General features: G+C 52.1%; 1 protein-coding gene across 1 annotated transcript; it reads right to left on the reverse strand.

The window, feature by feature from the left end:
- Window positions 1-5,471: 5,471 nt before the first annotated feature.
- MLLT11 (MLLT11 transcription factor 7 cofactor) lies at window positions 5,472-9,589 on the reverse strand. The gene is made up of 2 exons (XM_034756724.1): window positions 9,296-9,589; window positions 5,472-6,402 (listed from the first exon to the last, which is right to left on the reverse strand). The coding sequence occupies exon 2, from the start codon at window positions 6,394-6,396 to the stop codon at window positions 6,127-6,129; it is 270 nt and encodes an 89-aa protein (XP_034612615.1). The 5' UTR covers window positions 6,397-6,402; window positions 9,296-9,589; the 3' UTR covers window positions 5,472-6,126.
- Between the last annotated feature and the right edge of the window lie 4,565 nt (window positions 9,590-14,154).

Genomic DNA, 14,154 nt, shown 5'->3' on the forward strand with positions numbered 1-14,154 from the left:
GCCCTTTGTGCAAAAATCAAAATTGTCTGTGGGAAAATTTCAGTTTGGCTGAAAAAATTCAATTTTTCCATTGGAAAAAAATCCAAATGCTGGAACCCTGAAAGCTCATGGAGAAAGGTCTTGTCAATTTCACTTTTTCCAGGCAGGGGGACCATGAAATTGACAAGGAAGGCAGCCAGCAAGCCAAAAGAAATTTCCATTTTGGTTATTTTAGACTTTCTGTCCCATGAGAAAAATTGAGATTTACTCCAATTTAGGATGAAATTTTCCCCTAAACCTTGGCATCTTCAGCAGGATGAAAATTCCTTTGTTGCAGCCAAGTCTAGTTATAATGATATCAGACAGGACGGAAATAAACCTACAACCGTTTGAGCGATTGGGCCCACTCGGATGGGAAAGTCGACAACTAGAAAACAGCCATAAAGAAAACCAGTAGATCTTTGTTTTGATGTCTCCACACACTTGAATTCCATAGTTGCACCCAGCCAGGGGAGAGTGGTCCCCAGAAATTACAGATACAGCCGCTTAGTTTCATACTCTTTTATTATTATGAAATGGCAAGAGAGCTAAAAGATGATATTATGGAGCACAAAGTGGTGAGGCAGCTGAAATCGTAGCGAAAGTGCCAGACTTCTAAATGCCCGGCAAAAGCAATAGACCGTAAAAGCAGCGGAGTGACAGTTTGGTGAATCTGTTGCCGCAATAAACATTTTAGTTCAAAGAATACGAATCATGGCATAATATTCACGCAGAGAAGATTTAGCGTCATTCTGGGGCGAAATACTTTCTTAACATTTGTTCGGAGGCAGCACGGTGACAGACTGCCAGGTGAAGCCATCGGTTAGAGTTTGGGACCATTACACTTGAAGATTTTGGAAAACACCTCTGGCATCGGCTTCGCTCAGTCTGGCCTGGAGAACACAAAGCGGCCGTGGAAGTGCTAGACAGCTGGGCCAGTGGAAGACTGAACAATTTGTGAAGGCAAACAAGGCATCTGTCCTTATAAAAGGGGAGGTAAAACAAGGACTCCTCACTAACACAACTTACTCAGAAGCCACTTGCAATGTACGAGAGAGCCATACACAGGATTGGTGTCTATACTCTGCCGATTTCTGTATGTAAGAGGACTACTGGACGCTTATACAGCTGTGCATGGTCTAGGACAAAGTACAGTAGCATTACATTCTGCATACAACGTATGATACTTAGTCCACCCAGATATTGAGATTTCTAGTTCTCAGCATTTGCTGCGGTCCATTAGATTGTGTGCGTGAACCATAGATCCCCAGTACCTATTGACCAAACACACACACCCTCCCCTTGACCATATTGGCTTGATCAGGACACCTTTGTTTCTCTGTGAGATCTGAGGAATATATAGTCCCTGGAAGCATCCCGGTTCTAAATTCAGGACATAGAAAGATCTCATGAAGGGTGAAGACGTAGCCTCAGAATTCACACAGAAACCAAGATGAAGGCAGGTTTCTGTAATCCATTCCGAGGCCTTTTATATCAGCACTGACACCAAACCAGCAGTGAAGGATGGATGGAGAATACAGTGGTTTTCGTTTCAATTTAATTTAGTAGCTTTCTCCCATTCATTACCTGCTTTCTTACTCTTTTGTAAGGCACACTGAACATTTAAACAGGTCGGTCTTGGAGACTTTGGGCCCAATTCCCTGGTACCCTGCACCTTTGTATAGCACTTACCCCAATGCCAAGTGGATATCAAGTGCTCAGAATGGCAGTGTCTGTCACTAGAGCTGCTGGGAAGCTTCCCAGCGGAATGTTTTTCCTTCGGAAAATGCCGTTTCATCCAAATCAAAACGTTTGTCGGGAACGTGTCAATTTTGACCGTTTCATTTCAGAAACGAAATCATAATGGCGCATTCCGCTAACGGCGGAATGTTCCATTTCACTCCTTCTGGAGCCGAACGTCCCGAGGTTCCATTTCAAAATGGTTGTCCAATCGTTTGACTTTAGACCACAGACTATAACATTTTGAAAAAGCTGAAATCCGAGTGAAACATTGTGATCGACCCCAAATAGTGTCCCCACACCGCCCCGCCACCCTCCAAATTTTGTTTCACAGGAAATTTTTGAATTGTTTTGTTCTGGAATGGGGGGAAAAACTTCAAAATGGCAGGATTTCTCGTGAAACAGAAAGCACTTCCCGCACAGCTGTCTCTTACATTGAGTTGGCACTGGTGCAGGGTAAAGGAGAAGCAGACCCTTTATTTGAGAAGCCTCTTGATTTTTCACTCCCCCAGGCAAGAAGGCAGGCGTTTCAGACAAGGCGCACCCACTGTTTGGCATGTTTGTTAACCTTATATAGTTAAAAGAACTTTAAACGGTTTAAAGGCAGCTGAGGAATAACAACTATAAAGAGCGTTTTGTTCCAGTCTGTATGGATTTCAAGTGTCCACAGGAATGCGTACTTTTTTTAAAACTAATTTTATTTAAAGTTTCATTCTAAGTACCTCGCCCCTGGTTTCCATGGGTTCTTGGCTTGGGACACAAAACCATACAGGCCTGTGAAGGAAAGTTTACATTCTTCACCTCCAGTTTAAAATCGGCATCTTATAGTCAGCAGCCCGGCTATTTTTGGAAGGTGAAATAGCCATGCTCTGTATGTGGAATTTACATTTTTCCCGGCCGTTTACTAGTGCAGGCTGCCTCGTTCCCTTCTACATGTCACATACTCTGCAAGCTCCAGGAAGGCTTTGAATTGCTGCACATTTCGAATTTCCCGACTAACATCATAACATCAAGAACCGGCTAGCATGCAGCTGCACCCCTGCCCTCTGGTGGGTGGAATCAGAACTGCTCCACTGTGGGTCATAGACCCTATACTGGTCGCTGCTAAAGGAAATTCACTCTGAGCTCACACTGTAGAAGCCTGGAGCAGTGGCTCTGAGTTCTATCACTCTGAAATTCCAAACAACCACCGGATGCAGCATGGTGACCTCTTTGAAGTCCTACGTTGCCACAGATTTGTTACAATTAATCTCCATATAGAATAGACGTTCCTAGCCTCCCTTGCAGCACTGTGTACCATAAACAGCACGTACATTGGAGCAATGCTACCCTTCAGCACAAACCCTCCTCTTCAGCCTTTTCCATCTCTCTTGTCCTGTTGCCTTTTGGACTAACATTTCTCATACCTGGCGTCAGCACAGGTACGAACAATCCAGCCAACAGGCCTTTTTTTTTATTTATGTGGCCATAAAAAAAACCTCCCAGATTTTCTACCACTTTGTTTGCAGACACTTCTTTTGCACTTGGGGGAGGAAAAACTTTTTTTTAACCCCTTCACCTGAGGGCTGCTCACTCCAAGTAGCCCCTAAGGCCCAGATCCTCATAGGCACCTAACCCCCATTGAAATCAATAAGCGCTAGGCAGCTGCGGTCAGGTTGTTTCTAGGCTCCGGACAAGTCAGCACTAGCAGTCGGGCGTAAGGAAACCAAAGGTCGATTCCCAAGCAGTCGCCCCCTTCAGGCAGAGCACCACTTGCAGCAGACTAACGCAGGGGCAGGGGCAGGTCATTCACGGCTGACATAGATCCCAACATGGTCCCACAACTCTCCTGCCTTTCCCTAGGGAGGCTCTGCAAGGCTCAGCCGCTCTCCTCCCCAATCAGCCTTCATCTGAGCTGGGCTCTCCCCTCGCTCCAAGCCTGACGCCAGCCAGGTGTAGCAAGGCGGGGCCGACGGACCCCACAGCCGCCCGTGAAGCCAGTGTGGGTAAAGCACGATGCCTAATCCTCTTGCTACTCCATGAGTATCCGAAAACTCCACGAGAGCAGGGGACTCTCTAGGTCCCTTCCAGTCCTATGAGTCTTGTGGCTCTGAGCCTTACTGCTCAAAGCCGCCCCGACTAGAGTAACATGCAGAGCCACTTACGACTCAGTAAGCAGGCTGCCAAGGTCTTCATCCCACTGGCGAGTGGCTACTCAGACGTATCCCCAAAATATTTCAGTGGGGGGAATCGGATGATCACCAGCGAGAGGGTTCGCAGGGTGGCCCTCCTGTGATACAGGCAGCAAGAGCGGCTCTGATGGCCGCACTCATGCGGAGTAACGTGTTGCTCCCTGGCTTTAGACGGCCAATGCCCGGCTCATGGCGTGAGGCACTACGAGGCAATCCGAATCGGGTCCTCAGAGCCCACGTGCGACCCATGTTCAGCGTGGCAGTAATCTCAGGGGATGGGAGCCCGAGCAATATTTAACCCCAAGTCTTTAAGGCAAAACTGATGTGGTGGCTGTATTTGGTTTTAGTGGGTCAGGCAGCCAAATCTACAGCTGGTGGAAACCGGCTCCATCAATACCTCCTGAGGCTCTGGCCCAGACATTTCTCTACATCCTAATGAAAATGTAGCTACGTTCCTAGCAAAATTCTCACACTGCTGGTTTTCTCTTTGCTCTGCGGTTTTGGACACACAAGGCGGACAAGCTGGGACTCTTTTCAGAAATGAGCCTTGCGCCCAGGGCCGGCGCAACCCATTAGGCGACCTAGGCGGTCGCCTAGGGCACTAACATTTGGGGGGCGGCGACTGCGGCGGCCGGATCTTCGGCCGCCCTGGTCGTCGTCGGCATTTTGGGGGCGGGGCCTTCCACCGCCTAGGGCGGCAAAAAAGCTGGCAGCACTCCTGCTTGTGCCTGATCAGAATTGAGCAGAACAAAGGGCCTGTTGGCGATGTCCGGCAGAGAAACCATTGAATATCCAAATGGAAAGGGTGGGGGAACTGAGCACGGGTTGGAAAAATGGGAGCGGGGGGTTAGAGAAGCAGGGATGTCCGCCTCCCCAGGGCAATGCAATCGGACTTCAGCTAAGAGGAGAATTTGGATAGGTGAGGTGGTCTTCTGTTTGCACCCACGTTTCTTAATAAAACACAATAGGAATGAGCTCGGATCCGACCGCTACTTGGTGGTTCTCTAGCACGTTGTCGCACAGGTACGGTCAGAGCTATCGCACAATGCCTGCTCACACCAAGACAAACTGACTGTGGCTTCCAACACTTCTGAGCTCAGCACGGGCACGTGAGGGTGTGACTGCAGTACGGCTCGGCACGTCCCGGGTCGTTCTGGTCTAGCCAGCGTGAGTAACAATAGCAGTGTAGAAAAGGGTGAGATGGACTTGGGCATGGGCTGGCAACCCAAATAGGCACCCCGGGACTCTGGCAGGCTAGTACTGGGGTGGCTAGCCTGGGCCACCAGATGTTAAGGGGGCCACTGATGCATCCCCAGAAATACCAGACGTTTCAGTACTTCTGGGAATGGCGTGGGGCCGACCTCAGCTGTGTGACACTGCCCCTTTGGCATGACCCTACGGATGCCATGTTGAAGAGCACCCCAGTCAGGGACACTGGAACGGGGGAGGGCAGGGACCATTTTTTGCCACGGGCCTTGTCCCTGCCCCTCCTCTTCCCCTGAGGCCCCGCCCCCTGGCTAGACCGGCAACGGGAGCCTGGGCAGCTGTAGGGAGCCGCGGACCTTCCACCTGCCCTGGGTGGAGGGCTTGGGGAGGGGGTGGGAACAAGGGTCAGCCCCCTGTACCCTGGGTAAGTGGAGGGGCCCGGGCTCCCCAGCCCCGCTTCTGGCTTGGCCAGGTGTGGGGTCTCAGTGATAAGAGGAGGGGCAGAGGCGGTGCCACGGAGGGGGTAGGGGTCCCTGTCCCCCCCACTTTGGGGGAGGCTTCACTGCCCCTGACCCCAGTCACACTGGCAGGGGCAGAGGGGCGCACTCTTCAACATGGTGTCCTCTGTGCCTGATACTGGACAAACCCATGTCTGGTTTTATCCCAGTGCTGGACAGAGGCCCAACCACAGAAAAACAGCACAGCCCGGCTTAAAATGGGACAAATGGCCCGGCTGCCGCATCTACCCTGCGATGGTTACCCATGCCAGCTAGAGTAACGCTAGCTCAGGTGTGCCTACCCCTGCATTGACTGTGTCGACATACCCTTGAGAAGAGAGAAGGTGGGTGGATGGGGAAACACGGACGGTGAGCCTTGGAGGCGTCATCACTGGGCAACTCGTTAATCAGAATCGTCAGCAACCACTTTCAAAGTAAAGGACAACACAGAGACCTAACCAAAAAGACCCGGTTGCGTGCCTGGGCCGCTGGCATCAGACCAGATCAAAATCGAACGCGGTAACGCTGGCTATCGGTGCGCGCCAGAAATTGAAGCTGTTGAACTGCAGGAGAGTGTCCTCTTCCTCGGAGATGTCCTGCCTGAGCTGTTTCCAGGCCCCGGACCGCTTGCCCACACCTCCCTTGGCTTTGTAGAGCGCCGCGTCGGTCAACCCCAGCCCCTCCAGCTCCGCCAGGTCGAGCTCCGGGATGGGCATCCTCCAATAGAGAAAGGAGTTGTACTGGCTGTTCGCCGTGTCCAACATCTCCGCCTAGAAGGAAGAGGACGGAAAAGTCTTTTGGAGACACAGGTTACCGCGCAGTCCTAGCCACTCGGGGTAAGGAATGAGCTAAAACATTACTGCCTCGTGCTTACCCAGGCCCTGAACCTGTGAACAGGGCCCGTGGAGAGAAATTTGAGGCCCCAATACGTCATCCCCTCAGCCCATTTCACCACAGTTAGAGGTTTGGGGGTACAATGGTCCCTTCCCCCATCAATGCTGCCGGCGAAGAATATTGCTGTGTGGGCAGGTGGAGAAGGCAGCAGGCCTTAGCCAGGAACACTGGGTTCTAGTCCAGGCTCTGTCCCAGCGCCCTTCTCTGTGCTCTAGGGCAGGTCCCTTCGGCCCAGGCTGTCAGGCACCTTTGAAGATCTGGGCCTCAGCTCCCCATCTGTAAATTAGTACTGGTGCCTTCCTCTGTCTGGCCTAGGGAGATCGTAAGGTCTCTAGGGCAGGGATTGTCTCTTACTTTGTGTCTGTGTAGCATCACGGGGTCCCTGGGTGGTACCACCGCCTACACCTCCTAATGAGGAAACTATGGGATGGAAACATTCCACAAATCTTGGGACAGGTCCCAGCCCCCGAGCCCTTCCGGATCTTCCCCTCCCCGGGCTGCCCAGGGTTGGTTTTACAGCCGCCTTCTATCCCAGCAGCCACGTGTTGCACCTCAGCGGCCGTTTTGTCCTGCTTTGATAAAGGATCAAAACCAGCTTGTTGAAGCAACGCTGCCTAGTGCACTGGCTTGGGACTCAGCAGTGGTGGGTTCTAGTCTTAGCTCTGCCACGGGCCTCCTGGCGACCTCAGGCATGTCACCTAACTGCTCCGGGCCTCAGTTTCCCCATCTATAAAATGGAGGTGACACCACTGACCTCCTTTGTCAAGTGCCTTAAGGGCTGCTGATGAAAAGTGCCAGGTAAGAGCTAGGGCCTAGCTACTCAAAGGTATTTATGCCTAACTCCCTTTCAGGATCTGGGCTTACGATGGGCTTCGCTATAGCATTTACCTTGGATATGTAGATACAGACGTTCTCGGAAGGAGCCACCCTAATGTTTGCATGGTAGGAAACTAATCATGTGGGGCGTGGAAATAAAATCCCCTGTGGTTTGTTTCTAGTGCTGAAAATTTGCGGGTGACGGGGAACACGAAGAGAACTAAGTGTGGACAATGGGAATAAAACAGGAACAGAAATAGAATTAGGGTTAGTAGGATTCATGATAAGGACGCACAACAAATTCTTGCTATCCTTTGACTATAACTCTCCGGATAGAATATAATATATATATTAGAGTGTGTGTGTGTGTGTGTACATGCACACCTATGCCTATGGGGGAGACAGTGTTGCCTAGTGAGTAGCACGCTGGCCTGGGCCTCAGAAGATCTGGGCTCTGTTCCTGTCTTGTCCACTGGCCTGCTGAGTAGCTCACGTCACAGCTCTGTGCCTCAGTTTCCCCATCTATACAATGGGATAATGGCCCATTTCCTCAAGGTATATTGACCTCCATTGTAAAGCACTTTGAGCTCTTCTGATGAGAAGCGTCTAAGAGGCATTGCCATGGTATGTGTGCGTATATCTGTGTGGGCATGCGTGTGTATCTGTGGGGAGGGGGTGTGTATACACATCCTAACCCCACACACATCCACAAAGACAAAGGACTTCATCCTCTTTCCACCACGCCCCTGCTCAAATCAGGAGTCACTCCACTGACATCAGTCCAGCCCCCTCCCCGCCAGATGTGAGAGCAGAATCAGGACCCAATCGGCTGGAACAGAGCTCTGCTTTGGGGTTTCTAGGCCCCCCGTCACACACCTGAGACGCCTCCCCTACCTCCCGCTGCACGGCACATCACGCGACATCCATTGTGTGCCGAGCCAGACGGTTCCTGCAATTGCCCCACCCAGACGGATTTGCTGCAGCGCCCCTCCCCCGCTCTTGCTCTTCACTTTGATACCACCTTAAAATACAATTCTCCCCACTCCCCAAAGACCTGGCCTACCCTAGTCCAAGTGAATCCAACCCTTAATGTGCGTTTCCCTGGCAGAACTCTGTCCTTTGACTGTAAAATCAAAGACAGCGAGCACCAATCAGTCTATATATCTAGATTTCCCTTGCTTTCCACTGACTGTTTCTTACGAGGCTTGAATCCACTGGGTTTCCGACATCCCCTGCAACTGGGCGCTCACATTCCCATCAAATTACACAGGGACCAGTTTGCTTCTAAATTTAAAAAAACCCAAAGACTGTGTGTCATCCCCTTCCATAAAACGAACAACTGTGGTTTTTTTTTAATAGCACTCTGCTCACGGGTATATTTCCGGCTTTCTTTTTGCAAGAGGACAGCAGATTATTAAAATTAGCTCCGTGATGCATTTAGCACCGGGCAATCTGCTTGATTTAGAAATGCACTCAACGACGCCAGCCTCTAAGCCGTGATGCGGGAGGGTAATTATATATATTAAAAAAAGAGGCAGATATTAAAAAAATTCCTCTGCGTTGCCTGTCGTCCTCAGGGCCAAAGAGAAGCGCGTCACCTTGATTAATGGAATCATGTTAACGGGCAATCAGCCAGGTTCGATGGGGGACTGGAGCCTTTATTCCACTGCAGTGAAAGCCTAGTGCTAAACTGATCCTATATGTTCCATTTCTTCTCCTTCCCTGTACCAGGGGGCAGCCGTGTTAGTCTGTATCCACAAAAACAACAAGGAGTCCGGTGGCACCTTAAAGACTAACAGATTTATTTGGGCATAAGCTTTCGTGGGTACAAAACCCCACTTCTTCAAAGGCATGGAAAACCTCTGAGGGTTGACACACCAGCAATCCAAGCCTCAGCAACGCCCCCCCTTCGCCCCCAAGCTTTCTTTTTAAGGAATAGTGATGCTTTTTTACCTGTTTTAAGGAAGGGTCGGATCTGGTGGCTGCTAACCCAGCTGACAGGGTCTTCTTTGTGCCGAAAGCGTCTTCTGCTGCAGCTGGGCGTCAGGCAGGCTTGCAGAATGTTCTGCCTTGCTTTTGTCTGGGTGCGAGTGTGCGCGCGTGTCTGTCTGTCTCCGCAATGCAGCCCCTCCTGAAGAGGCAGATTCATTACCCCTCCTCCCAGGGCTGGTGGGCCGATGATTCAGCTGTGGGAACGCTCTGCTATTTGAGTGGTGCACCCAGGATTTATTATAGTCGGGGTGGGGGAGCGGGCTTGAAAGCAGAAGCGATCTGACTTCATCCACACACTTGATCTTAGTTGCAGGTTCTATAATGTTAGGGAAAACCTATGCCAAGAGGATTTTAAAATAGAACAATCTTGTGATACCTGGGCAGGGTCCCTCCCATTTCATCTTCTGCGTGCTAATAGGTGTGGTCTGAGGAGCGCCATACTTTTCCTTTCTACCCGCTCACAACTGCAAGCAACGTTCATTTTAAAATGGTAGGATCCGGAGGCTCTTTGGTGAAACCGAACGGGCGTTCCTTGATACAAAGCGAGCTGGATCGCTCGATAAGCTGGGTGCCAGCAGACGCTGTCTGCTTGAATAGGGCTACATGTATACATCTATGAACAAAGAAGGCCGGCCGTACTTACAGGACGGGGGACTCTTTCCTGGGAAGCAGTGATGGAAAAAGATTTGGGGGTCATGGGGGGTGCTCAGCTGACCACGAGCTCCCAGTGCGACACCGTGGCCAAAAGGGTGAATGGATCCTAGGAGGCATAACCAGGGGCATCTCACGTGGGAGCAGAGAGGTTATTTTACCTCCGTATCTGGCACTGGCAGGAGTGAAAGTAAACCGGTATGGGCCGGTACGGCATACCGGTAAAAATTGGCCACCGGTACCAGCCCATACCCAGCTGTGCCTTTTGCCCCCTCCCCCCCGGCCGCCAACGGTGGGGGAGGGAGGAAGGAGCAGCTGCCCTGGGCTAGCGATTTAAAAGGGTCCGGGGCTCTGGCTGGCCCCAGGCCCTTTAAATCGCCGCTGGAGCCCTGGCTGGCACCAGCCAGGCAGCACACAGATGGGCTAGCTGGGGGATGCTGAACCCCCAGCCCCGCCCCTTCCACCCGAGGCCCCGTCCCTTCCGGGGACCAGAGTCGGCCCCCGTACCGGTAAGTCTTCCCCGTTACTTTCACCCCTGGGCACTGGCGCCACCGCTGCTGAAATCCTGCGTCCAGTTCTGGTGCCAGCAGGTCAAGGAGGATGGTGATAAACTGGAGAGGGGTCAAAGAAGAGGTACGGGAATGATTCATTAGAAAACCTGCCTTACAATGATAGACTCCAGGAGCTCCATCTATTTAGCTTAACAAAGAGAAGGTTAAGGGGCGACTTGATCACGGTCTGTAAGTACCTACATGGGGAACAAATATTTAATAGGGGCTCTTCAGTTTTGCAGAGAAAGGGAGCCCACACTCCAACGGCTGGACGTTGAAGCCAGACGCATTCCGATTGGAAATAAGGCGCACGTTTTTAACAGGGAGAGCAATTAACCCCCGGAACAATTTCCCGAGGCTCGTGGTGGATTCTCCGGCACTGACCAGTTTTAAATCAAGACAGGGTGTTTTTGGTAAAAGCTCTGCTCTGGGAAGGGTTTCGGGGCAGGTCTCGTAGAGGAGCTGGGGACATTTTGCAAATAAACAAATACCTGAGACTGCACCCGAGTTCTGCTCCAGAGGGGAAACTGACCTGTGAATCCCTTAGAACCTGCTCAGCAAGGGAGGAATTAATTAACTCAAGACACTGTTTGAAAAGACCCCATACCAAATAAGGCTGTATTGTTCCGGCTTCCTAGCAAATTCCCGAGGATATAAAATCTGCCTCTACTATCCTAGACCTTATATTTTTGGCATAGGATTAGAATTCTCTTCTGGGTCCTCAGCTGGAGTGGTTTTCCTGTTGCTGTGTGCACATAATTCCCATCAAAGCCAAGCCCCCTTTGCGTTAGGTTTTCAGACTGTCTATTTCTGCCTCCTTGTTTTTGCTTTCAGATCCACTTATCTCGGCGCCTGGGCCATTAGCGGAGCAGTGAGGATCCGCTCTCTCTCCCTAAATAGACCCACTTTTAGTTCCGTCATGTTCGCCCAGCTGGGGTTGGGGTGGAGGAGGGGGCTGCGCAACCTAGCAGGTGTGAGAACTCTGCTGCCGAAACTGGTGACCTTTTTCTCTCTGGTGTTTTCCGAGGAGGTCGAGTAGCTTTGTTTTCCTTTGCTTTTCTGCTGACGGAGGCCGAATGACAGACCCTGTGGGAAACTGATCCGGAGCACACAGATTCGATGGGATAAACCAAGGAGGGGGAAAATCCAGAGCTGCATCTAGTCCTTCCAACCAGACCCTTAGCTAGGGACCAAGTGGGCAGCTAGGGTTGTCAGCAGATTCCCTCATGGATTCATAGCCAGAAGGGACCATTAAATCATCTACTCTGACTTCCGGCATATCACAGGCAATTAAATGTCACCAAGTTACCCCTCCAGCCAAGGGCGTGGGCACAGGGGACCACCCCATCACTTGGGGGGAAGAGGCAGTGCAGGGGCAGGGCCTTGCATGGAGTGGGTGGAGTGAGGGCAGGGGCGCAGAGAGAAGGATGGCATGGGGCGGGGCCTCTGGGGAAAGGGACGTGAGCTTGGGGCAGCGTGGTGCAGGTGTGGTGCAGGTGCTGGTGGCCCCCCCCTACTTTTAGGGAGCGTCCGCCACTCCTCCAGCACATCACTGGATGTTGCCATGGAATGACTGTTGCCTCCCTCACAGTGCCAAGGCCCATGCTGCTTTCTGTTCAGCTGACCCAATCCACTTGGGTCCACATCCCTGGGGAGAGCAGGAGACACCCACTGCTTCCTGCTCTCAAAGGGGTGCATAACAGGAAACAGGGCTGTCTGCCCGTGGCAGTCGCCCAGTGCTATGTGTGTGCGCACTGTGGAGGTGCCATGCTGCGGAGGCAGCGTTCCCCAGTACAAAGGGCACAGGATGGAGACCCGGGTGCTATTCCTGTCCCTGTAACTGGCCTGCTGGGTAGGGGGACCAGATGTCCCGATTTTACAGGGACAGTCCCGATTTTGGGGTCTTAGGTTCTTATTACCCCCCACCTCCTGTCCTGATTTTTCACATTTGCTGTCTGGTCACCCTACTGCTGGGTGACCTTTGGCGAGTCACTATGCTGCCCGGTGCCTCAGTTTCCCCATCTGTAAAATGGGGATTAGTCTAACCTCCTTTGTAAAGCACTTTGAACTCAACTGATGAGTGCTAGATAAGAGGTAGGGATTATTGTCACTGCCGATAGTCCCGCCCACTCCCAGCGCGCTAGGTCTCTCTTTGCTGGTGCACCGCACAAGTACACACACACACGGCCTGATGAGCTTCTTGGAGGGACTCGATGCATTCGGACATGGGAGGCGATGCCTTTTGACAAGTGTCACAACTCCTTTGGGCAGGAGCGGCACCAGGTTTTTTGGCACCCTAGGCAGGGGTCCTTCCACGCTCCCGGTCGTTGTTGGCAATTCTGTGGTGGGGGGGGTCCTTCCACGCTCCTGGTCTTCGGGGCACTTCGGGGGTGGGTCCCGGTGCGAGTGAAGGACTCGCCGCAGAAGACCCGGAGCACGGAAGGACCCCCTGCCGCCAAATTCAGACAGCTGAACCCACGCAGGTCTCGCCAGACGAGGCACGTCGCGACAGACGGCGCGACATACCGAAGTCAAGATCGAGCCTGGAACGACCTCCAATCCCTACACCACTGTTGTCTGAAACAGGGCTGCAGCGCCCCATGTCTATAAATGACGTGGCCTCACGTTATGCCATTGGCTTGTAGGCCGGCCTCTCCACTGAGCTCAGAAGGGAGTTTTCATGAGAGGCACCATTTGCCTGGCTTGCCAAACTGATGAGAGTGGGGAACAAAGCGTGCTCAGTGGGGGGATGTGGAATGACTTTCTGGAGAGCCTAGCTACTCTAGGAATCACTGCAAAACCTTCCTCCTCGACAAAACTTTCCCCACTCCTATCAGAATGACATCTGCATGGGGTGACATTTCTGAAAGCACTTAAGAGACTTAGCAGCCTAAGGCCTGGTCTGCACACACTGTCTGTCCTGGTGTAGAATCATAGAATTGTAGGACTGGAAGGGACCTCGAGAGGTCGTCTAGTCCAGTCCCCTGCACTCAAGGCAGGACTACATATTATCTAGACCAGGGGGTGGCCAACCTGAGCCTGAGAAGGAGCCAGAATTTACCACGGTACATTGTCAAAGAGCCATAGTAATACGTCAGCAGCCCCCCATCAGTTCCCCCCCTGGCTCGCTCCCAGCGCCTCCCACCCACCGGCAGCCCCACCGATCAGCGCCTCCCGCTCCCTCCCCACCTCCCAATCAGCTGTTTTGTGGCGTGTAGGATGCTCGGGGTGGGGGGAATGGGGAGGAGCGAGGGCACGGCAGGCTCAGGGGAGGGGGCGGGAAGGGGTGGAGTGGGGGCAGGGCCTATGGCAGAGCCAGGGGGTTGAGCAGTGAGCACCCCCTGGCACATTGGAAAGTTGGCACCTGTAGCTCCAGCCCTGGAGTCGGTGCCAATATAAGGAGACGCATATTAACTTCTGAAGCTCTGGAGGCATGGGCCACCCCTGATCTAGACCACTCCTGATCTAGACCATCCCTGACAGGGGTTTGTCTAACCTGCTCTTAAAAATCTCCGATGAGGGAGATTCCACAACCTCCCTAGGCAATTTATTCCAGTGCTTAATCACCCTGACAGTTAAGAAGTTTTTCCTAATGTCCAACCTAAACTGCCCTTGCTG

The sequence above is a fragment of the Trachemys scripta genome, chromosome 24, assembly GCF_013100865.1.
Source record: "Trachemys scripta elegans isolate TJP31775 chromosome 24, CAS_Tse_1.0, whole genome shotgun sequence".
Lineage (NCBI taxonomy): Eukaryota > Metazoa > Chordata > Testudines > Emydidae > Trachemys > Trachemys scripta.